The sequence below is a fragment of the Lepidochelys kempii genome, chromosome 15 (genome assembly GCF_965140265.1).
Source record: "Lepidochelys kempii isolate rLepKem1 chromosome 15, rLepKem1.hap2, whole genome shotgun sequence".
Classification (NCBI taxonomy): domain Eukaryota; kingdom Metazoa; phylum Chordata; order Testudines; family Cheloniidae; genus Lepidochelys; species Lepidochelys kempii.
The window spans coordinates 3,281,769-3,307,092 of record NC_133270.1 but is presented as its reverse complement, the minus strand read 5'-3'; the positions used below and the strand labels follow the sequence as shown (position 1 = coordinate 3,307,092).

Genomic DNA, 25,324 nt, shown 5'->3' with positions numbered 1-25,324 from the left:
CCCACCCAAGCTACTGCCCTGTCCCTTTACTGGATCCAGGGCTCTCTTTCACCTCCTGCCTTTAAACTGCTATGCAGCATGGCTGTGCCCTGGAAAACAGCAGCTGCATCCATTGCAGAGGTGGCTGCATTTCAGTGAAGGCTGAAAAGAGGGGATCTTGGCGAGTGCCGTTCTTTCTTGTGTGCCATCAATACAGTTGCTACTGAGTTCCAGTCGGCTACCCTGGAGTAAACCCACGGAAAGCAATGGGGCTGACCAGGTGTCAGCAGGGGCCTAGCTGAAAGATTATGGGGCTACACAGGTGTTTTGCAGGCCCATCATCAGTGACCTGTAGTGCAGGCGATGATGTGTGAGAAGAAAAGAGTCCAGCTCAATTTGCAGATCCCCAATTAATGTTGCAGGTTGGGCAGTGAGAAAAATAATCTGACTGGTAAACTGGGCATGTTTGATATAGAAATTATTGAAACAATAAACAAGGACATCTCATGATGCCTCTTATAGCCGTTTTCAGAGCTGTCCGATAAAACTACTGTCTCATCTCACTTCCCATCCTCCTTGAATTTGTGTACGTACCCAGATGCACGTACCCAATGCATCCAGACCCTCTTCTTCATTCTTATTGTTACAAGCATGAAGAAAATTCTCACCCACGAGTAACTGAAAGGTGTCATGTGATGCATCAGCCAGGTGATGTTTCTTGGAGACATTGAACGCTGACTAGACCAATCAGACCAGAGATGCAAATACTTTATCCTGGTACAGCAGCCAATCAGACTGCAAATGCCAAACTGTTCCTAAGTGACTTATCAGAAGTCAACAATAGGGGCTGTTGTTTTTCTGGGCCTTTTATAGCTCACGCACACATGGAGTTATTCCAGAATAGCTACAGCGCTTTTAATTCACCCCCCATTACTCCAAATTAGCTTTCCAGTGTAGACAAGTCATAAAATCATAGAAGATCAGGGTTGGAAGAGACCTCAGGAGGTCACCTAGTCCAATCCCCTGCTCAAAGCAGGACCAACCCCAACTAAATCATCCCAGCCAGGGCTTTGTCAAGCTGGGCCTTAAAAACCTCTAAGGAAGGAGATTCCACCACCTCCCTAGGTAACCCATTCCAGTGCTTCACCACCCTGCTAGTGAAAAAGTTTTTCCTAATATCCAACCTAGACCTCCCCACTGCAACTTGAAACTATTGTTTCTTGTTCTGTCATCTGCCACCACTGAGAACAGCTGAGCTCCATCCTCTTTGGAACCCCCCTTCAGGTAGTTGAAGGCTGCTATCAAACCCCCCCTCACTCTGCTCTTCTGCAGACTAAACAAACCCAGTTCCCTCAGCCTCTCCTCATAAATCATGTGCCCCAGTCCCCTAATCATTTTTGTTGCCCTCTGCTGGACTCTCTCCAATTTGTCCACATCCCTTCTGTAGTGGGGGGGAGGAGGGGACAGGGCAAAACTGTCCCCCTCCTGGTAACCACTGACTGACAGGAAGGCAAGTTTAATATTTATTTCTCTCAGGCTGAAGCCAACTCCCCATCCTCCACTTTTGGCCCAAACACAGGGGATGGGTGCGTTGCATGCTGGTGATCTCTGCAGGGGGCCAGGAATCCCGAGGCTGCCAGTGTCCCCATTCTGCAGGGTCAACAGCCACTGGAACTGCATAGTAGGGAATCCAATGGCCCAGACTGCCCCAAAGCCCCCTGCCGGTGGCCACAGAGCAGCCTGGAGTAGCTGGGCCACATACTTGGTGCAAAGACCCCCGGATGTTCCCTTAAATTCCAAACAGAGCAGCTCCACTCCCTGACATGGGGCAGGATCTGCACCTTTATGAATAAAAACCATTCAGCTAGGTAGGGGGCGAAAAACAATGAATGAGAAGAGCAAGGGATGAGGGAGCCCCCTGTTCATGCACAGAAAGCCCCCCGCCCAGCTCAGGCTGGACTGCTTATAGCTGGTACCTTCTCCTGCTGCATCTTCCCCAGCTGCCCGTCATGTTCGTCTCTCAGGTTCTCCATAGCACGTTGCTGCACTTCCTTCTCAGCCATCAGGGCACAGACGACCTCTCGCAGCCTCACCAGCTCTAGCTCCCTCTCCGACAGGATCTTCTCCAAGGCAGAGAGTCTCAGATCCTGCTCCCTCTCCCGCACTCGGAGGTCTCGGATCTGCCCACTCAGAGCTCCTGCCTGCTTCTGGAACAGAGAGCCCTGTGTAACCGTCACAAACTGGCAAGTGCACCAAGAGGCTCTGGGGGCCGCTGGTGTCCGCTGGTGTCGGTAGAAGCATGAAGCGGGAGTCAAAGCATCATTCAAACAAGGGGTGGAAGAGGCCAAACACAGCTGAGTTCATCTTCTGCATGTGCCAAGGCATGATTGTCCCCTCCAGTGCATTCCCTAGGGCAGCAGGTCCCCAACTGCTCCTGCATATCCTGCACAGAGCATCCGCCAGGGTACCTGGAGATCTGCCTAGTCACGTGGCGCTGGTTCCTTGTCTCCTCCTTTCCAGCTCATTCCTCAGGCACCCAGGACCCATTTGCAAGGAGGAAGAACCAGGCCAACTGCCTCAGCCAGAGGCCACAGCTACGTCCTGGGCACCAGGAACTACCAATGGGGCAGAGCTGCCAGTCCCCAGCAGGAGAGGAAAGGACACGGGGGCAGGAACAAGCACCCAAGCAGTACAGCAGGGGGCAGCAGGGGCCGAAGGGGAGAAGGAGGAATGGACCAGAGAGGTGGGAGGAGAGGAGACACGAAGAAGAGCAAAAGGAGACAATCCGCACAGCAGTTTTCATAAAGGACCAATCACTTGGTGCATTAGAGACAGTTAAAGATCCATCAGCACCTGCCTCTTACGGCTCCACTGCACCCTGGCTGCAGCTACTGTGACCAGTGGGACGTGAGGTGGGGTCCGGGCAATGCCCTATGAGAGGGAGGTGGGGTCCGAGCAATGCCCAATGAGAGGGAGGTGGGGTCCGGGCAATGCCCTATGGGAGGGGAGGTAGGGTCTGGGCAATGCCCAATGAGAGGGAGGTGGGGTCCGGGCAATGCCCTGTGGGAGGGGAAGTAGGGTCTGGGCAATGCCCAATGAGAGGGAGGTGGGGTCCGGGCAATGCCCAGTGAGAGGGAGGTGGGGTCCGGGCAATGCCCAGTGAGAGGGAGGTGGGGTCTGGGCAATGCCCTGTGGGAGGGGAGGTAGGGTCTGGGCAATGCCCAATGAGAGGGAGGTGGGGTCCGGGCAATGCCCTGTGGGAGGGGAAGTAGGGTCTGGGCAATGCCCAATGAGAGGGAGGTGGGGTCCGGGCAATGCCCAGTGAGAGGGAGGTGGGGTCCGGGCAATGCCCAGTGAGAGGGAGGTGGGGTCTGGGCAATGCCCTGTGGGAGGGGAGGTAGGGTCTGGGCAATGCCCAATGAGAGGGAGGTGGGGTCCGGGCAATGCCCTGTGGGAGGGCAGGTGAGGTCCGGGACACACTCTGTCTATTAAGGTGTGTTTCACATTATGGAAACATCGTCAGACCCCGGCTGCAGGGCTTTGAACTTCCGGTGTGACTTGCCCTAGCAATGGGGTTCTCATCTCTCCCATGGGGGGCTAGATACAACTCGCTGCTGGCAGAAGTCTCCCGGCAGCCAGCCTTCACCCTGTTATTCTTCATGCCCCCACAGTCTCACCACCCAGCTCCCACCAGGCCTGCACTGGGACCAGGGGCAGCCCCGGGTACCCATGTGTGTGCTTACATACACACCCCTCTCTATTGGAAGTGGGAGAGGGGTGTGGCATACAAAGGGGGACAGTTTCTTAAACCTACTGTCATAAACATACAGCTAAGGGTAGCCTAGAATTCCTCCTTACCTGTAATGGGCTAAGACGCTCAAATAGCCTGCTTGGCACCTGACCAACAGGATCAATGGGGAAAGAACATACTTTCAAATCTTGTGAGGGGGGAAGGTTTTGTTTGTGCTCTTTGTTTTGTGTGCGGGTTTTCTCTTGGGACTGAGAGGGGCCAGACAGAAATCCATCTTCTCCAACCCATCCTAATCCAAGTCTCCAGTATTGCAACCAGTCGAGGTAAGCCAGGCATGGCGGATTAGTTTATCTTTTGTTTTATGTGAATTTTCCCTGTGTTAAGAGGGAGGTTTGTTCCTGTTTTCTGTAACTTTAAGGTTTTGCCCAGAGGGGGATCCTTTGTGTTTTTAATTTGAATACCCTGTAAAGTATTTTCCCTCCTGATTTTACAGAGGTGATTTTTACCTTTCTTTCTTTTTAAATAAAGTCCTTCTTTTAAGAACCTGACTGATTTTTCCATTGTTCCAAGACCCAGGGGTTTGGGTCTTTGATCATTTTGTAACCAATTGGTTAGGATACTATTCTCAAGCCTCCCCAGGAAAGGGGGTGTAAGGGCTTGGGGGGATTGCTGGGGGAAGAGGAATTCCAAGTGGTCCTTTTCCCTGGTTCTTTGTTAAATCACTTGGTGGTGGCAGCGTTACTTAAACCCAAGGTACAAGGGAGAATTTGTGTCTTGGGGAAGTTTTAACCTAAGCTGGTAGAAATAAGCTTACGGGGTCTTTCATGCGGGTCCCTGTGTCTGTACGCTACAGTTCAGAGTGGGGAGTGAACCCGACACCTACCAAGCAAACTTCACACCTTCCATTGCCCCTGCGCCCCTTCCCCACCATGTGGAAACCACCTGATCTGAACCTGGGCTTCCCTCACCCTCTCCAGCTCCCTGAGCTGCAGTCTCAGTCGCGTGGTCTCCTCCTGCAGCTCCATCCCCTCGGCCGTCCTCTCCTCCAGCTTGTTCTGAGCTTGCTCCAGGCACTGCCGGCGAAGGAACGCAGGGGCATGAGGGCGGGCATGAGCGCGTCACACAGCTGCTGTTCAGACTGAGGGCGACCCCTGCTCACAGCGATGACAGTGTCCGGGTCGTTCCCACCAGAAGGGCTCGGGGTGGGGAGAGACACTGGGCTCTGCCATGAGACGCTGCCGCCAAGGGAACCCTCTCCTGTGTGGCTGGGGGACGAGAACTATTCACAGCTTGAGCTCTTTGGGGCAGGGACCCAGTGACCCAGTGACCCAGTGACCCAGTGGTCCTGGGCCGTGACTGGGGCTGCGAGGTCTGACTGCAATACAAACAATAAATCATATGGCTGGGAGGCCCTTCCAGCTGCTGAGGAAACAAACGGCACCTGGAGAATTACAGGCGCATCCCAGATCTCATTCTCAGCACACAGGATAGGGGAAGGACCCAGCCCGACATGGGGGTCCTTTGCTCTGCAGACACCTTCTGCTTCCAGTGGCGTCTGGGAGGCGGTGCCAGGCAGCAGTTCTTCAGAAGCAGCCGGGAGCCCCGGGGAGCTCACCTACCTCCTGCAGCTCCTCGATCCTGGCTCTGGCTGCCCGCTGCTCAGAGAACAAGCTGCCCTCCAGGTGACGCACTTGGGCCTTCAGCTCCTCCCGCTCGGCCGCTAGTGAGGAGACCTGGGAAATGAGCGGAGGATGGGATCGCCTGGCTCCTGTGTCCCGCAGCACTGCTTCCTGGCCATGGAAACCCAGCAGCGTGGCCTCCTGACTCTGCAATGAGAGGTCCCCTTATCCCTGCAGTGGGCCATGGGGTTTCCCCCTCCCCTCCCTACTCCATCTCTCTGCCCCTCTTGCCTTTGCCTCCTGTTCCCCCTCCCACCTGCAATGTGGACACTGCTCCTGCAATCCCCCATGGGAACCATCTGACCCACAGGCCACCCTGGGACCCCCACCCTCACCTCGGCCTGGAAGGCCCCCAGCTGGGTGCTGTGCAGGGTGGAGCACCGCCATCTCAGCGTACTCAGCGCCTTCTCCCGCTCCGGCAGCTCCCGCAAGCGCGAGTCCCCTCTGTGTTGCAGCAGCAGCGTGCCCGCCCTGTGGGAAGAAGGGACCGACACCCTCCGAGAGGCAGCACGGGTCTAGACCGGGCAGCTGGCTGAGGGTCTAGAGGGAGGTGCAGCCTGCAGAGGCAACTGGCCCCAGCATGCACTGCTCCCTCTGGGTCGATGCAAGGGCTGCTGAGATCACAAGGGAGCTTAGTCTATGGGCCATCTGGCCTCCATGTGCCACAGGATGGCTGCCATCTGCTCCAGTGAGCGCCAGCCAGAGGTGGCCCCCAGGCTCGCCCAGCACACTGCATTACAGCCCTCCGCTGAGCAGAGTGCCTGTGTCATTAACTGGCTAGGAGCGAGTTCTAGCCTGCTCCTGCTCCCACTGATCTCGATAGGCATTTTGCTATTGGCTTCAGGGAGAGCAGGCCCATATTTGCAAGACGACTCCCCCACCCTCCATCCAGCATTGGCCTGCCAAGGTCCCTGTGTGTCCAACCTCACCCCAGATACCTGGCTGCATCTGCTTTGCTCCGAGTCTCCTTCCGGCAGGACTCCAGCGTCTCCACCCCCTTCTGGCTCCTCTCCAGGGCCCCACGCAGCGACTCCAGTTCCTGGACCGCACGCTGGCAGCAGAGGGGAGGAAAGGTGTCAGGAAAGGCACGTGTCCATCTACCTGCCCTGCCACCCAGGCCCTTCACCTCGCCACAGGCTGAACCCACTGCTGCACCCCACAGGCCCAGGTGCCAAATGGGAGTGGAGTCCAGGCGGGACGGGTCTCCCCCAGACAGAGACACACACGACCGTTGCTCATGAGTAACGTGAGCATGGAGTGGACCTCTCCCTTCCCCTGGCAACCCAACAGCAGTGCTCAGACGGGACTCTCTTGCTGACAGATCCAAATACTTGGGGTCCTTCAGCAAGAACTTTGCCAGGATGAGCCTAGGGCTCTGTAGCTTCCTGCCTTGGTCTGACAGGGCCAACATGACAGATCCTCCCTGCAGGCCCCAAGCAGGTGCTGTGGGGAGGAGCTGGAGCCCAGCAGCCCCCTCCACTAAGAAGCAAGAACACAGGCCAGGGTGAGGCTGGGCTGCCCACACCTGGGAACGCCCCACCAGCCTGGCTAGATTATACAGGAAACGAGCTCGCCCTGTCTGGGGCCCATCACCATGGTATGTGGGCACGACAGATCCCATGTAAGGCCAGGTTTACACTTCAAAGTTTTGCCAGCCCAGCTACGTCACTTAGGATGGGAGTTTTTTATGCCATAGCTGTGCTGACAAAAGCCCCGGTGTAGGCACGATTCTACCAGCAAAAAAGGGCTTTTGCCAGGACAGCTCCTTCGCTCACTGAATGGGAATAAGCTAGACCCGCAAAGGCCCTTTTTCTCCAGTATGAGCCGCGTCTCCAGTGGGAGGGTTTGCCAGTACAGCTAGTACCACTATAGCTAGACTGGCAAAACTCTTAAGTGTGGATTAGACCCAAGCCCCTGGCAAGTCCCGGCCAGACGCTTTCTCCAAATCCCATGTGTCCCAAGGCCTCTCTCCCAATGCTAGAAACTGTCCCAGGACAAACAATGTGCAAACACAATAGGAGCCCCAAGAAGCATGTGGTCTAGGGCTGAGTTTAGCAGGAGACCAGCAGAAGACCGCAGGTCCATCCATGATTCAGGCTGCTCCATATTGGGAGCCAGTTCTCCCACCCACACTCCAAGCCTCCCTTATCCTCCCTCCATGGCTGGAGCTGTGGGGTGCTGATCCCGTCTCCGTGCCGGCCCCTTGGCTCCCATCAGTAACTCTAATCTCACCAGCAACCCCCTGCCTTCCCCTAGCAGCAGCCACTGTCTCTGGACACGAAGTGCATGTGAACAAGGGAGTGACCCAATGGCTCTGATGGATCTCTGCAGGCAGCTGGCTTGCAGCAGAGTGCGATGTCTCTGCCCTGGCGCCTCCCTGCTGGATGGGGCTGCTGACACCAGGCTGCTGGGAAAATACCTTTTTCTGACCCAGGATGTCACTCAGGGACAAGTCAGCCTCATGCAGCTGGGATTTCCTCTGCAACAGCCTCTCCTCTTCAGCGCCCAGGTCCTGTGCAATGAATCAAACGCACGGCTCACTGTCTTTGACTACCCTAGCAGCACTTCCCAGCTCTTTTCTGGAGCCCCTTCCAGCAGCTGACACAACCGGCCTCAGCCACCCCAAACAGCTTCTCTTATGCAAATAGCAGACAGGGCCTCTTCCCAGACTTCCCACGTTGCTGTCCAATCGAGCTTTGTGTTTGCTGTTGTGCATGTGCATTGAAGTGCAGTCATGACCATGTGCAAGGGGACAGAAGCCAGCTTGTACGGGCAAATGGAGGCTACTTATCTGTAACTGGGAGTTCTCTGAGACTTGTGGTCCCTGTCTGTATTCCACAGGGGTGCCCATGCTCACCATGCACCCGAGTCTGGAAACTCCAACAAACAGCGTCCGTTGGCCAGCACACGGGCAGTAGTTTTCCTCATGCTCCAGACTGGGGCATAAGAGGCAGTGTGGGCTGATACCTTTCCATAGAATCACAGACTTTAAGTCAGAAGGGACCATTATGATCATCTAGTCTGACCCCCTGCACATCTCAGGCCACAGAATCTCACCCACCCACTCCTGTAACAAACCCCTAGCCTATGTCTGAGCTATTGAAGTCCTCAAATTGTGGTTTAAAGACTTTAAGATGCAGAGAACCGTAACCCTCTCCAGTTCCTCTTCGTACCACAAATCCAGCAGGATCTGAAGCAGAGGGGATGGAGGGCGGACAGTAGAATACAGACAGGGACCACACACCTTGAAGAACACCCAGCTACAGGGAAGTAACTTCCCTCTTCTTCAAGTGCTGGTCCCTATGTGTATTCCATACATGGGTGATTGACAAGCAGTATTCAGACTGGAGGCGGGTGCAAGGGTGCCAGCAAGAAAGATGCTTAAAGTACTACAGGTCCCACTGCTGCATCCACAGCAGAGGCCTGAACTAGCACTTAACGTTTTGTGAATGTGCGAATGGAGCTCCAGGTAGCTGCTCTGCACGATGGTACTTCCTGCAGCGACGCTGTGGAGGCAGCTTGTGCTCTCCTGGAGTGTGCCCTTACCTCATCAGGTGGATGGATATGTGCTAACTGGTAGCACCCAGAGATCCATCTGGAGATTCTCAGAGAGGATATCACTTCTCCTCGCAACCTTTCTGCTATAGCCTAGGTGATCTGCTGATAGATTTGGTCCTCTGCAGGTAGAATGCTAAGGTGTGTCTGAGTCAAGGGAACGAAGCTTCTTCTCCTCAGCAGAGGGATGGGGTTTCAGGAAGAAAACAGTTAAGTGGATAATGTGGTTGACATGGCATTCAGAAATAACCTTGGGGAGGAAGCTAGGATGTAGACAGAGAGAGATTTTTTTCCTGGTGGCAGTGTGCTGGGTCTGTCATGAGGGCTCCCCTCTTGCTCAGCCTTCTGGCTGAGGTAATAGCTACGAAGTATGCAACTTTCATGGACAGGTGGGCCATGGAGCATGTTGCCAAGGATTCAAATGGTGGCCCGATGAGTGCTGGCAGGCCGCGATTGAGGTCCCATTGAGGGGTAGGTTTGATGATTGGCAGAAAGATCCTAACTAGGCTTTTCATGGATGTCACTGCTGTAGGGTGAGTAAAGATGGAATATCCACCTTCCGGCAGGAGGCAGGCACTGATTGCTGCAAGATGGACCTGCAGCAAGCCAACGGAAAGACCTGAGCTCTTCAAAACAGGAGGTGATCTAAAACAACTGGGATCCTTGCCGAATTTGGAGGCAGCACCTTATTCTGAGCCCATGTAGAAAATTGTCTCCATTTAGCTAAGTAACAGGAGCTAGTTGAGTCTTTCCTATGTTGAATAAGAATAGCTTGGATGGGTGCCGAGCAAGAGTGTTCTAGTTCTGATCCCCAGCCAAACACCAGGCCAGGAGGTAGACGGGGTCTCGATTGGGTGTCTGATTCTGCCCCCTTGCTGAGGAAGGTGATCCAGGAAGGGGCAGATCTTGACAGGAGGATGGATCGACATCCTCAGGAGCTCCGGAAACCAAAATTGTCTGGTCCAGATGGGTGCTAGGAGAATGTCCCCGGCCCTGTCCTGACGGATCTCGCAAGCCCTGTGGGAACAGGCGAAAGGCACACCTGGGATTGTATGTCCATGGCAATGGAGATCATCGCCCTGAGACCCACAGCTCCTGTTGAGCAGGACAAGGGAAGCCTGATCATTTGGGATGCGAAGAGATCCCATTGAGGTGTTCCCCACCGAGTGAGTATCTCGCTCAGGGAACAGCTGTGCATCTCCCAGTCGTGATCCACAGAGAAGTGTCTGCCCAGGTTGTCTGCTAAAGAGTTTTGGGCACCCAGAAGGTACGTGGCTTGGATAGTGATGTGGTTTCTGATGCACTTGTTCCAAAGCCTGACTGCTTCTAGGCAAGGGCGGGGGGAGATCTTGCTCCGCCCTGTCTGCTTATGCAAAAGACCATGGTGATATTGTCTGACATCACATGGACATGAAAAGATTGAATGAGCAGGAGAAGAGCCCTTCTTGCCAGGCGGTGTGCCCACAGTTGCAGTGGATCAATGTGCTGCCTGCCTCCCTGTGGTTCCAGAGACCCTGTTCAAGTGAGCTCCATGATGGCAGCACTGGGGGCAGAGTGACGAAGGGGACGCCAACTCTAGCTCAATCCGGGTTCGACTGCCTGGTAAAAGAGGCAATGGCCATGGCAGGCACAGTAACTCTGGTGTTGATGCAATCCCTGTCTGGTGAGTAGACAGACAGGAGCCCAGCTTGTAGGCAGTCTAGATGAAGCCTGGTGAATGGTGTCATGTGGCTTAGAAGACAAAGGCACATCCTGACCACAGTCAGATTGCTCATTAGCTACCATCTGTCCATGGGGAGTAAAGCTCTTGCTGCAAGGAGCCCAGTGTTACCACGATCAAGTTTATCATCTGTGTGGGTGTTAAAAGGGACTGTTCTTTGTTTACGTTTGCTATCAGGGCAAAGCCAAGACACACACCTCATGACTATGCTAGGGGCTAAGCCTCTTGATGCAGTATCTACTACGTCCACCACAGCATGAAGAGAAGTCTTAGCCCTGGTCTCCACTATGAGTTTAGGTCAGATTTAGCAGTGTTAGATTGGTTTAGCCCTGTACCTGTTCACACTATGAAGCCATTTTTTCCAACTTTAAGGGCTCTTAAAACCGGTTTCTGTACTCCACCCCAACGAGTGGATTAGCGCTGAAATTGACCTCGCTGGGTCGAATTTGGGTTAGTGTGGACGCAATTCGACGGTATTGGCCTCCGGGAGCTATCCCAGAGTGCTCCACTGTGACTGCTCTGGACAGCACTCTCAACTCAGATGCACTGGCCAGGTAGACAGGAAAAGCCCCGCGAACTTTTGAATTTCATTTCCTGATTGGCCAGTGTGATGAGCTCATCAGCAGAGGTGACCGTGCAGAGCTCTTCAGCACAGGTGACCATGGAGTCCCAGAATCGCAAAAGAGCCCCAGCATGGACCGAATGGGAGGTACTGGTTCTGATCGCTGTATGGGGAGACGAATATGTGCTATCAGAACTCCGTTCCAAAAGACAAAATGCCAAAATATATGAAAAAATCTCCAAGGGCATGAAGGACAGAGGCTATAACAGGGACCCATAGCAGTGCCACATGAAACTTAAGGAGCTCAGGCAAGCCTACCAAGAACCAGAGAGGCAAACGGCCGCTCTGGGTCAGAGCCCCAGACATGCTGCTTCTACGATGAGCTGCATGCCATTCTAGGAGCAGCCCCTACAACTACCGCAGCCCTGTGCGTGGACTCTGTCAATGGACTCTCACTCAACAGGGATGCGGATTTTGGGGACGAGGAGGAGGAGGAGGAGGTTGAAGCACAGCAAGCAAGCAAGCGGAGAAACCGTTTTCCCTGACAGCCAGGAACTGTACCCTGTACCCTGGATCTAGTACCCTCCCAACCCACCGAAGGTGGTCTCCCGGACCTAGAAGGTGGAGAAGGGACCTCTGGTGAGTGTACCTTTGTAAATATAATACACAGTTTAAAAGCAAGCGTGATTAATGATTAATTTGCCCTGAAGACTTGGGATGCATTCACGGCCAGTACAGCTACTGGAAAAGTCTATTAATGTGTATGGAGATGGAGCAGAAATCCTCCAGGGACATCTCAATGAAGCTCTCCTGGATGTACTCCCAAAGCCTTTGCAAAAGGTTTCTGGGGAGGGCAGCTTTATTCCGTCCTCTATGGTAGGACACTGTACCACGGCAGGCCAGCAGCACATAGTCTGGAATCACTGCATAACAAAGCATGGCAGCGTATGGTCCCAGTGTTTGCTGGCATTCAAGCAATATCCGTTCTTTATCTCTCTGTGTTATCCTCAGGAGAGTGATATCATTCATGGTCACCTGGCTGAAATAGGGGAATTTTATTAGGGGGACATTCAGAGGTGGCCGTTCCTGCTGGGCTGTTTGCCTGTGGCTGAACAGAAATCAACCCCGCTGTTAGCCACGTGGTGGGGGAGGGGTGAAGCGATCAGTGCAGAGAATTGGGTGCGTGTGGGGGTGTGTGGGGGTTAGTTGGGTTTGTGCTGCATGTTAACCTGAAAATCGCAGCCCCTCCTTTTAAATGGCCAACCCAATGGGTGCTTGTTATGGGAAATGAGGGTGCTGCTGTTTGAAACCATTCCCACACATTAGGAAGGTTAAAGAAGCCAAAAAGACTGTGACTTACCATGGCTACCTGCAAGCCGAATTCTGTTGCCCGCCGGCCCTGTGTGTGTGATCTCTCACACCATACTGGCAGGCCCTCGATATAAGAGGCAAAATGCAACCTTGTAAAGAAAGCACACGTGCTATGTAATGTTAACAGCTTGGCTCACCGTGAAAGAGTCTACTCATTGTTCTCTAAAATGTCTCTTTTTAAAGACTAATCTCCCTTTTTTCCCTCCCGCAGCTGCAAATGTTTCAACACTTCCCCTATCCATCTCCGTCCCAGAGGCTATCAAAGATTAGAAGCCGAAAAAAACCGCACTCGTGATTAAATGTTCTCTGAGCTCATGCAGGCCTCCAATGCTGAAAGAGCCCAGCACAATGCATTGAGAGAGACAATGTCAGAGTCCAGGAAAGCACAAAATGAACGCGAGGACAAGAGGGACAAGCGAGAGGAGAGGAGGGACGAGTGAGAGGAGAGGTGGCGTCAGCGTGATGAGAGGAGGCAAGATGCAATGCTGAGGCTACTGGAGGATCAAACTGATATGCTCCGGCGTATGGTTGAGGTGCAGGAAAGGCAACAGGAGCACAGACTGCCGCTGCAGCCCCTCTGTAACCAATCACCATCCTCCCCAAGTTCCATAGTCTCCTCACCCAGATGCCCACGAACGCGGTGGGGGGGGCCTCTGGGTATCCAACCACTCCACCCCAGAGGACTGCCCAAGCAACAGAAAGCTGGCATTCAATAAGTTTTGAAGTGCAGTGTGGCCTTGTCCTTCCATCCTCCCCTCCTCCCCCACCCCACCCAGTGCTTCCCTCCTTCCCCACCCCTCCCGGGCTACCTTGGCAGTTATCCCTCCATTTGTGTGATGAATTAATAAAGAATGCACAAATTTGAAACAACAATGACTTTATTGCCTCTGCCAGCAGTGATCAAAGGGGGGAAGGGAGGGCGGCGGGCTTACAGAGAAGTAAAGTGAACCAAGGGGGCGGGTTTTCATCAAGAAAAAAACAAAACTTTCACACCGTAGCCTGGCCAGTCATGAAACTGGTTTTCAAAGCTTCTCTGATGCGCAGCGCGCCCTGCTGTGCTCTTCTAACCACCCTGGTGTCTGGCTGCGTGTAATCAGCAGCAAGGCAATTTGCCTCAACCTCCCACCTCACCATAAACGTCTCCCCCTTACTCTCACAGAGATTGTGGAGCACACAGAAAGCAGTAATAACAATGGGAATATTGGTTTCGCTGAGGTCTAACTGAGTCAGTAAACTGCGCCAGCGCGCTTTTAAACATCCAAATGCACATTCTACCACCATTCTGCACTTGCTCAGCCTATAGTTGAACAGCTCCTGACTACTGTCCAGGGTGCATGTGTACGGCTTCATGAGCTATGGCATTAAGGGGTAAGCTGGGTCCCCAAGGATAACTACAGACATTTCAACATCCCCAACGGTTATTTTCTGATCTGGAAAGTAAGTCCCTTGCTGCAGCCGTTCCCACAGACCAGAGTTCCTAAAGATGCGAGCGTCATGTACCTTTCCTGGCCATCCCACGTTGATGCTGGTGAAACGTCCCTTGTGATCCACCAGTGCTTGCAGCACCATTGAAAAGTACCCCTTTTGGTTTATGTACTGGCTGCCTTGGTGGTTCGGTCCCAAGATAGGGATATGCGTTCCATCTATCGCCCCACCACAGTTAGGGGAATCCCATTGCAGCAAAGCCATCCACTATGACCTGCACATTTCCCAGAGTCACTACCCTTGATAGCAGCAGCTCAGTGATTGCTTTGGCTACTTGCATCACAGCAGCCCCCACAGTAGATTTGCCCACTCCAAATTGATTCCCAACTGACCCGTAGCTGTCTGGTGTTGCACGCTTCCAGAGGGCTATCGCCACTCGCCTGTGAACTGTGAGGGCTGCTCTCATCTTGGTATTCTGGCACTTTGGGGCAGGGGAAAGCAAGTCACAAAGTTCCATGAAAGTGCCCTTATGCATACGAAAGTTTCGCAACCATTGGGAATCGTCCCAGACCTGCAACACTATGCGGTCCCACCAGTCTGTGCTTGTTTCCCGGGCCCAGAATCGGCGTTCCACGGCATGAGCCTGCCCCATTGCCACCAGGATGGCCAAACTGCCAGGGCCCGTACTTTGAGAGAAGCCTGTGTCCATGTCCCTCATCACTCTCCTCACTGCGCTGCCGTCGCCTCCTCGCCTGCTTTTGCAGGTTCTGGTTCTGCATATACTGCATGATAATGAGCATGGTGTTTAGAGTGGTCACAACTGCCACGGTGATCTGAGCGGGCTCCATGCTTGCTGTGGTATGGCGTGAGCAGGAAAGCAGAGTGGCAGCGGAAGCGGTGGGTGGATGACGATGCTGACAGCAATATGGCACCCGCACAGAAAAAGGCACAAAACGATTGTCAGCCGTTGCTTTCACGAAGGGAGGGAGGGGTAGGCTGGCAGCAGATGGTGCTGTTGGCTGGGAGAGCTATCCCTTTGCCAATATTCCAGGCAGGACTGAATCTCCATTAGACAAAATTTAAAGAAGAGAATGACCTGAGTCATTCCCATTTATGTGCAGGCACCCCTGACAGACTTTACTGAGGTCTGCCAGGAGCACTCATGTCCGACCAGGCGCCCCGACTGACCTGACCAAGGCCAGCCAGAGCACCCAGGACACGACGAGGATGGCTACCAGTCGTACTGCACTGTCTGCTGCCAAAAGGGAATGAGCTGCTGCTGTGTAGCAATGCAGTCCCACATCTGCCAGCACCCAGGAGATGTACGGTGACGGTGAGCTGAGTGGGCTCCATGCTTGCCGTGGTATGGCTTCTGCACGGGTAATCTATGAAAAAAGGCGTGAAACGATTGTCTGCTGTTGCTTTCACGGAGGGAGGGAGGGAATGGGGGCCTGATGACATATACCCAGAACCATCTGCGACAATGTTTTTTGCCCCATCAGGCATTGGGATCTCACCCCAGAATTCCACTGGGTGGCGGAGACTGCGGGAACTGTGGGATAGCTACCCATAGTGCAACGCTCCAGAAGTCGACGCTAGCCTCAGTACTGTGGACTCACTCCGCCGACTTAATGGTCTTAATGGGCTTAAGTGGGGACACACACAATCGACTGTATAAAATCGCTTTCTAAAAATTTGACTTCTATAAATTTGACCTAATTTCATAGTGTAGACATACCCATAGCCACTAACTTGCCCTCTTCTAAGGGAGGCTGAACCTGGGCTCTGTCATCAGAGGGAAGATTATCCTTAAAACTGGCCAGGCTGGAGTGATTGGTAAAATCCTATTCGCTAACAAGCCCCAGTTATTCCCTTAGCGAAGCAGAATTGCAGGGAAAGGACCTTTCTTCCCAACCAACCTCTTCAAGGCCTTATCAATGGGAGTGGGTTTGGGATGATGCAATTTTGCTCTCTTCACAGCTGCCTGTAGCACCAGAAAGCTGGGTGCTGGGTGAGAGGAAAGAAATTCAGCCCCTTTGGCAGAGACAAAACAGCCTCTCTCGGCCCTTTTAGGCATGGGGGCGCAAGAGGCAGGGTTATGCCACACCACTCTGGCTGGCTCCCTGATGGCCTCGTTAACCAGATGCGCCACCTTGCTCAGACCTGTAGGCTGCAGAATAGCCAGAAGCCAGTGCGGGAAGTCCTGGATCTCCTCTGGAGGTCATTGGCTATCCTCCGAAGCAGCTCCTGGTATTGCCTATGGTCGTCCAGCGGAGAGGGTGAGGATGGAGTGAGAGCTTCAGACAGAGATGAGGACAAGATTCCTGTCAGTACCTGCAAATCTGGGTCTCTGTCCTCCTCGTAGTCTGTCGGATCTGGTGAGTGCTGAGTAAGAGAGGTGTGGTAGGATTCATGGACGGATCCAGAGCGTCTCCCACAGGGGCTCCAGGGGCCCCAATATAGCCAAAAGGAGGGATCGACCAGGTGCGGGGACCCCACGGCATTGGGTACCAGTGGTCTCTGGAGAAGTCACATCAGGAAGGATGGGGCTCAGATCTCTTCAACCGTCTATCAGGGCTGAGATCTCTGTGACGAGATGACTGACCAGCCAGAGCGTCTGAGAACTGCTCTTCCTCCAGTGGTGGGGTGGATGGTACTGGAGGGTGCGTGCTCCTGCCTGGCAGCTGGAGAGGGGATGGCTCCAGTGACAGGTTTGTCCTCTGGCACAGCAATGTCTCTCAGAAGGACTGGGATGGTGAGGAGAGGAGACTGGGGATAAGGGAAGAAAATATCCTCTAGTGTAATGTAGGTGTACAGACAACCCGGTGGTCAGGGCCAACGGTTCCGACATGTCCCAGGAATCCGTAGCCGGGCAGGGTCTTTAGGAGGATGGGACAGCACGGAGGAAGAAGCAGGTCCAACACTTCTGGATGGAGCCAGCTGGTGTCAGTCCTTGTGTTTCGAAGCCGGAGCCACCGAAAGATCCTTCTTCTTGTGCACTGTACCCTCCAGCCTGGGGGTACTTCACAGACCTGGACCCATGGGATTTGCATGTGAAGGCCTGCCCAGCCTGGGCGGGCTCAGGAAGGGATCCCTTCTTTTACGGACAGATTTGGGGGGATCTGATCATGAGAGAGTCATCAGAGTGCCCCTTATGGTCATGGGAAGCCTGGGAAGAAGAGTCCTGGGCTTAGCAGCTGTAGACACTGTTCCTAAGCTCGTGCTCCGAGGGGCACTGCTCATCCGATGAGGCCGATGTACGGGGGGGTCTCCCTGGCCTGGATCAGAGTGACACCTCATAGCCTTCACTATACAGTATTTCTTTAAGCTCATGAACTTGGCAAGTTCGCAGTGGAAAAGAGTGACAGATGCTGCACTTTGCAGAATTTGTGTCTCACCCAACCAGCAGAGATCGCACTGATACTCGTCACTCCCAGAGAAGGAGTGAGGGCAGGAGACACAATTCTTGAACCTAGAACCCTGGGTATAGTCCCAGGCTGCAGGGAGGAAGTCTCCAGTACAGGGGGAAAACTACCTACACTAACTATCCTAAAAACTCTAGCTACGCTAACATAAAAACTACAAACTATTTACAAATTGATTTACCAAGTATTAAGAATAAAAGCTGGAGACATCTGTGGACACAGGCATTCCAACTCAGGCCAAGTGGCAGCGAGAAGGAACTGGAGAGATGTCAGCTCGCATTGCCTCTTGTGCCCTCGGACTGGGCCACGCGGAGAACTACTATTGGACATGGCTTGTTAGAACTTCTGGACTCGGGCCCCCAGCACACAAACACACCCGTGTGGGATACACACACAGACCAGCTCTCAAAGAAGAATCTTAGTTCCAGCATTTCCCATCTTTGGAGGGCTGAATTCTGCAGCCTTGACCGTGTTCTTCCCATGCAGTTACTTTGGGTGGAACAACACTTAGCTCTGATATAACCCCAAAGGCTCCAGTGTTATAAAAGGGTGGGCAGCGTGTTATCCTCATTGTAAACTAAAGGGCAGTGGGGTTAAGTAACTTGCCCAAGGCCATGTGGGGAGGAAGTGTCAGGAGTGGGACTAGAAGGCAGTCACCAGACCCCCAGCACCCTGCTCTTACTACTGGCCAACACTGCTACTGCTATGGTACAGGAGACAGGATTGCTATACTGTGCTTCTGGGATTTCCTACTTTGCTGGTGGGATCACTGCCCTTGCCTGGATTTCCAGAATAGCACGTAGCTCCATGCGCTGCTACCGTCTCATGCAAGAGCTGCCTTGTAACAATTCTCTGCACTTCCTTGTGTCAAGTTCAGGCAACTCTGCTACCTGCCTCAGTCCCCACCTTGCAGCCTCCATCTGCTTCTCGACCTCCCTCGTGCCCTCTCCCTGAGTCAGGAGCCAGTACACCTGCCGCAGTCTGGCGATGGATTCCTCTGGGATCCCCCTATCAGCAGGGAGGTCCTGCGCCACGCCATGCAGTGGCCGGGGAGAGCTGTAACAAGTGAATGAGCCGGGCTGGCCATCAGCTCAGAGCAAAGCAAGGCACAGAGACTGCCGGGGAGGTGGGCACCTGCAGTACAGGTACGTTCCCAGGCCACACCCAGAGCCAGGAGGTCAATAATTCTTTCTGGGGAGTCCCCATGCTTGGAGAATCACACTCAGGGGAGCAGCCTTTCCTGACATCCTTATCCCTCCAGCCCTGCCTCACTAGCAAGACCAGCAGATCCCAACCACAGGCCGCCCAGTCCTGGTGCCTCTGCAGCGGGTCATGGGGATGCACGATCCCCCTCGTCCTCCTTCAGGGCCCCCTCGTCCTCCTGCTTCCACTGCCACCAAAGCCAATGGGGAGCTTTGCCACTGAGCTCAAGGGCAACCAGCCAGTGCCATTGCTATAGCCTCTGTCTGGGTTCTGGGGCATCACTGGACAGGAGCGTGGCTGTCAACCCCTTCTGAACCACCCTACAAAACCCCAGAATACAACTTCTCCCCTGCTGGCTCCACCCTTCTCCAGCTGGAAAGCTGGGTTCCCTCTCCCCCCCCCAAGCTGGACTTCACAGGCATTGTTCCCAGTCACACACAGTGGTGCCCAGGGCTTCCCTATCTGCAGTACACCCGCCATCCCAACACCCATGGGAGAATCGCCCTCTGCCACAGGAACAGCACCTTGTGCTCCATGCAGGCTTCCTTCCTGGTGTCCTCCCAGCTGGACTCTGCCCTGCTTGGCATTGAGCTCCACCTCGCAGGGCTGCTGCTCCTCCGCTCAGCGCTGCCACGAGACCACAGGAACTCTTCCTCTTCCTCCTCCTCTTCGTCAGTGACTGCACTGCTGGAGCCCAGGCACCTGTAAGAGCAGCAGAAGGCAGTGCAGCGCAGATAGGCCACCCCTTTATAGAACCATAGACTATCAGGGTTGGAAGGGACCTCAGGAGGTCATCTAGTCCAACCCCCTGCTCAAAGCAGGCCCAATCCCCAACTACATCATCCCAGCCAGGGCTTTGTCAAGCCTGACCTTAAAAACCTCTAAGGATGGAGATTCCACCACCTCCCTAGGTAACCCATTCCAGTTTTTCACCACCCTCCCAGTGAAAAAGTGTTTCCTAACATCCAACCTAGACCTCCCCGACTACGCAACTTGAGACCATTACTCCTTGTTCTGTCATCTGCCACCACTGAGAACAGCCAAGCTCCATCCTCTTTGGAACCCCCCTCCAGGTAGTTGAAGGCTGCTATCAAATCCCCCCTCACTCCTTTCTTCTGCAGACTAAATAACCCCAGTTCCCTCAGCCTCTCCTAGTAAGTCATGTGCCCCAGCCGCCTAATTATTTTCGTTGCCCTCTGCTGGACTCTCTCCAACTTGCCAACATCCCTTCTGTAGTGGCGGGGGGGGTGGGGGGGTGGGCAAAACTGGACGCAATACTCCAGGTGTGACCTCACCAGTGCTGAATAGAGGGGAATAATCACTTCCCTCGATCTGCTGGCAATGCTCCTACTAATACAGCCCAATATGCCATTGGTCTTCTTGGCAACGAGGGCACACTGCTGACTCAGATCCAGCCTCTCATCCACTGTAATCCCCAGGTCCTTTTTTGCAGAACTGCTGCTTAGCCAATCGGTCCCCAGCCTGTAGCAATGCATGGGATTCTTCCTTCCTAAGTGCAGGGCTCTGCACTTGCCCTTGTTGAACCTCATCAGATTTCTTTTGGCCCAATCCTCTAATTTGTCTAGGTCACTCTGGACCCTATCCCTACCCTCCAGCATATCTACCTCTTCTCCCAGTTTAGTGTCATCCGCGAACTTGCTGAGGGTGTAATCCATCCCATCATCTAGATTGTTAATGAAGATGTTGAACAAAACTGGCCCCAGGACCATTCCCTGGGCCACTCCACTTGATACCGGCTGCCAACTAGACATGGAGTCATTGATCACTACCCGTTGAGCCTGACAATCTAGCTAGCTTTCTATCCACCTTATAGTCCATTCATCCAATCCATACTTTTTTAACTTGCTGGCAAGAATACTGTGGGAGACCGTGTCAAAAGCTTTGCTAAAGTCAAGATATATCACATCCACCACTTTCCCCATATCCACAGAGCCAGTTATCTCATCACAGAAGGCAATTAGGTTGGTCAGGCATTACTTGCCCCTGGTGAATCTATGTTGACTGTTCTTGATCACCTTCCTCTCCTCCAAGTGCTTCAAAATGGATTCCTTGAGGATCTGCTCCATGATTTTGCCAGGGGCTGAAGTGAGGCTGACCGGTCTGTAGTTCCCGGGTTCTCTTTCTTCCCTTTTAAAAATATGGGCACTATATTTGCCTTTTTCCAATCATCCGGGACCTCCCCCGATCACCATGAATTTTCCAAGATAATGGCCAATGGCTCTGCAATCACATCTGCCAACTCCCTCAGCAGCCTCGGATGCATTAGATCTGGACCCATGGACTTGTGCATGTCCAGCTTTTCTAAATAGTCCTTAACCTGTTGTTTCACCACTGAGGGCTGCTCACCTCCTCCCCATACTGTGTTGCCCAGTGCAGCAGTCTGGGAGCTGCCCTTGTCTGTGAAGACTGAAGCAAAAAAAGCATCGAGTACTTCAATTACAAAACCTAAACCTCATTTCCCCCATACTAATTTCCCCCTACTGTTACTCACACCTTCTTGTCAACATTTGAAATGGGCCATTCTCATTACCACTACAAAAATTATTATTCCTCCCTTGGTATCCTACTGTTAATTGAATTGTCTCGTTAGACTGACCTCAAACTTGGTAAGACAACTCCCATCTTTTCATGTATTTGTACCTGCTCCTGTATTTTCCACTCCCTGCATCTGATGAAGTGGGTTCTAGCCCACAAAAGCTGATGTCCAAATAAATTTGTTAGTCTCTAAGGTGGCACAAGAACTCCTAATTGTTGCAGCTTTTTCCACATCATCTGTCACTATGTTGCCTCCCCCATTCAGTAAGGGTCCCACACTTCTTCTTGTTGCTAACATACCTGTAGAAACTCTTGTTACCCTTCACATCCCTTGCTAGCTGCAACTCCAATTGTGCCTTGGCCTTCCTGATTACACCCCTGCATGCTCTAGCAATATGTTTATACTCCTCCCTAGTCATCTGTCCAAATTTCCACTTCTTGTAAGCTTCCTTTTTGAGTTTAAGCTCACTGAAGATTTCACTGTTAAGCCAGGCTGGTCGCCTGCCATATTTGCTATTCTTTTTGCACTTCGGGATGGTTTGTTCCTGTGCCCTCCATAAGGCTTCTTTAAAATACAGCCAGCTCTCCTGGACTCCTTGCCCCCTCATATTAGCTTCTCAGGGGATCCTGCCCATCAGTCCCCTAAGGGAGTCAAAGTCTGCTTTTCTGAAGTCCAGGGTCCATGTTTTGCTACTCTCCTTTCTTCGTTTTGTGAGGATCCTGAACTCAACCATCTCATGGTCACTGCTGCCTAGGTTGCCACCCACTTCTACTTCCCCTACTAATTCTTCCCTGTTTGGAAGCAGCGGGTCAAGAGGAGAACGGCCCCTAGTCGGTTCCACCAGCACCTGTACCAGGAAGTTGTCCCCATCACTATCCAAAAACTTCCTGGATTGTCTGTGCACCGTTGTATTGCTCTCCCAGCAGATGTCAGAGTGATTGAAGTCCCCCATGAGAACCAGGGCCTGTGATCTGAAAACTTCAGTTAGTTGTCCGAAGAAAGCCTTGTCTACCTCCTCGTTCTGATCCGGTGGTCAAAAGCACACGCCCACCACGACATCACCCTTGTTGCTGTCGCCTCTATACTTAACCCAAAGACTCTCAACAGGCTTTTCTCCTGTTTCAGACTGGAGCTCTGAGCAGTCATACTGCTCCCTTACAGACAATGCAGCTCCTCCACCTTTCCTCCCCTGCCTGTCATTCCTGGACAGTTTATACCCATCCACGACAGTGCTCAAGTCATGCAGGTTACCCCACTGAGTCTCTGTTATTCCAATCACGTCACAGTTCCTTGACTGAGCCAGGACTTCCAATTCTTCCTGCTTGTTTCCCAGGCTTCTTGCATTCGTGTACATGCACCTAAGATAACTAGCCGATTGCCTTACTTTCTCAGTATGAAACAGGAGGCTTCTCATCTTGTACCCTCCTCCTTGTGTTTCCTCCTGGTATCCCACTCCCGCACTTACCTCTGGGCTTAGGTCACCATCCCCCGGCAAACCTAGTTTAAAGCCCTGCTCACTAGGTTAGCAAGCCTGCCTGCGAAGATGCTCTTCTCTCTCTTTGTTAGGTGGAGCCCGTCTCTGCCTTGCAATCCTTCTTCCCGGACCAACATCCCATGGTCGAAGAATCCAAAGCCCTCTCTCCAACACCACATGCATAACCACACATTCACCTCCACAATTCAAAGGTCTCTACCTGGGCCTTTTCCTTCAACAGGGAGGATGGACGAGAACACAACTTGCACCTCAAACTCCTTTATCCTTTTTCCCAGAGCCACGTAGTCCGCAGTGATCTGCTCAAGGTCATTCTTGGCCGTATCATTGGTGCCCATTGGGGAAGGAGGAAGGGGTAGCGATCCGAGGGCTTGATCAGTCTTGGCAAACAGTCCGTCACTTCCTGGATTCTAGCTCCAGGCAAGCAGCACACTTCTCGAGTCTCCCGGTCTGGTTGGCAGATGGATGACTCCGTCCCCCTTAGGAGGGAGTTCCGACCACCACCACCCGTCTCCTCCTCTTGGGAGTGGTGGTCATGGAACCCCCGTTCCTAGGACAATTAATCCCATGCCTTCTGGCCGATGGGGTCTCCTTCTGATACTTTCCCTCAGAGGGCTCTTCCAAACCCTTCTGCGCCATAGTACCTGTGCAGAGAGCCTGAAAATGGTTGTGCACCTCTCTCTGCATTGGCGGTACATAGGTTCTCCTCTTTCTTCCTCTCGAGGTCACATGCTGCCAATATTCTTCCCTGCTCTGCTCTGCACTCTCTGATTCTTCAGCATGTTTTGCTTCCAGAACCAAACACTGACTTCTATTCATTTTCTCTGATGCAACGCAGGGATGATACTTGGTTCTCTAGTCCTCTAACCTTCTCTTCCAATATGTAGACCAGCTTGCACTTCATACAGACAAAATCACTTCTGTCCTCTGGGAGAAAGACAAACATGGCACATTCTGAGCAGGTCACAGCAGCTGATCGCTCACTAGCCATGTCTTCCTTTTAAGAGGCTCCTCAGATGTTGTATGTACTGCTCACTGGAGCCGGAAAGGCAAAAACACTCTGTGCAAACTCCCCGGCAAACTCCCTCTGTTTGCCTGTCCTCTGTTCACTGCTCACTCGGTTTGCAACTGGCTGCCTTTTTATAAGGCTGCTGGCTCGAAGCAGGTGGCCCGGCTCACAGCCTTCTTCGTACCCGGCCTCCAAGTGCCTGGAGTTGGCAGGCTCCGTGCTCCCAGGTCAAGAGGAAAGTTCCAAAGTCAAGTGGAGGTACCAGTGCCCTGTGCCTCGACTAAGGATCAATGCAAGGGAGAGTGCCCCACCTGGGAGTACCGCACCCTGCAGGAGGACTGTCAAAATGGCCAAGAGATGCTGATGCAGGACTGGAGGGGACTAGGCCTGAAAGCTGGGGGAACCCACTCTGCATGAGCCAGTGGAATGACACTGCATTAGCTGGGGGACCTGGATGTAGTCCCATCCAGCCTTGTGTCAGCAGCTCTTGATCATTTCAGAATTCACATCTCAGCCGGTGGCTCCCTGGAGCAGCCGAGCCACCCTGGTCTGCTCAGAGCAGGTTGTGGCTTTTAAAAAAAACAACCCAAAAATGCAAGATACTTACTGCAGGGTGCAGCGGAGCCTAAGACAGAATCCTGGTTTCCAAACCCCCCTGCGCTAATCACCACATCATCCTGCTGCAACGCGGTCACATTGCCACTGCCGGAGGGCAGGATGAGCAGAGACATGCCGGATAAATCATGTGGAAAAGGGGTGAACAGCGAGGTGGCAAAATGACTCAAGATAGTTAAGTCCAAAGCAGACGAGTTACAAAGGGATCTCACAAATCTGGGTGACTGGGCAAGAAACGGCAGATGAAATTCAATGTTGATAAATGCAAAGCAATGCACATTGGAAAGTATAATCCCAACTATACATATAAAATGATGGGGTCTAAATTAGCCGTTACCACTCGAGAAAGATCTTGGCGTCATTGTGGAGAGTTCTCTGAAAACATCCACTCAGTGTGCAGCAGCCATCAAAAAAGTGAACAGAATATTGGGAATCATTAGGAAAGGGATAGATAATAAAATGGAAAATATCTTATTGCCTCTATATAAATCCATGGGATGCCCTCACCATGAATGTGCGCAGTTCTGGTCGCCCCATCACAGAAAAGTTATATTAGAATTGGAAAAGGTACAGAGAAGGGCCACACAAATGATTAAGGGGGGTGGAACAGCTTCCATACGAGGAGAGATTAATAAGACTGGGACTGTTCATCTTAGAAAAGAGACAACTAAGGGGGGATATGCTAGAGGTCTATAAAGCCAGGAGTGGTACAGAGAAAGTAAATCAGGAAGTGTCATTTACTCCTTCACATAACACAAGAACCAGAAGTAACCCAATAAAATTAATGGGCAGCAGGTTTAAAACAAACAAAAGGAAGTATTTCTTAAACACAACGCACAGTCAACCTGTGGAACTCTTTGACAGAGGATGTTGTGAAGGCCAAGACTAGAACAGGGTTCAGAAAAGAACTAGATCAGTTCACGGAGTTCATAGGGTTGCATCCCTGCCCATCCTGCAACCCTATGGCCCTGAACCGCTGAC

The 25,324-nt window shown here is 52.7% G+C and overlaps 1 protein-coding gene across 1 annotated transcript in view; it reads right to left on the bottom strand.

Annotated features, from left to right (window-relative positions):
• The window catches only part of LOC140898859 (uncharacterized), an 80,389-nt gene that overhangs the window by 38,506 nt on the left and 16,559 nt on the right, over positions 1-25,324 (bottom strand). The window contains exons 9-15 of the mRNA XM_073313381.1: positions 19,195-19,372; positions 7,829-7,921; positions 6,348-6,460; positions 5,745-5,880; positions 5,350-5,556; positions 4,699-4,803; positions 1,956-2,186 (exon numbers count right to left, since the gene is read on the bottom strand). Of these exons, the coding sequence (XP_073169482.1) occupies positions 1,956-2,186; positions 4,699-4,803; positions 5,350-5,556; positions 5,745-5,880; positions 6,348-6,460; positions 7,829-7,921; positions 19,195-19,372 (1,063 nt within the window). The remainder of the gene's footprint in view (positions 1-1,955; positions 2,187-4,698; positions 4,804-5,349; positions 5,557-5,744; positions 5,881-6,347; positions 6,461-7,828; positions 7,922-19,194; positions 19,373-25,324) is intronic.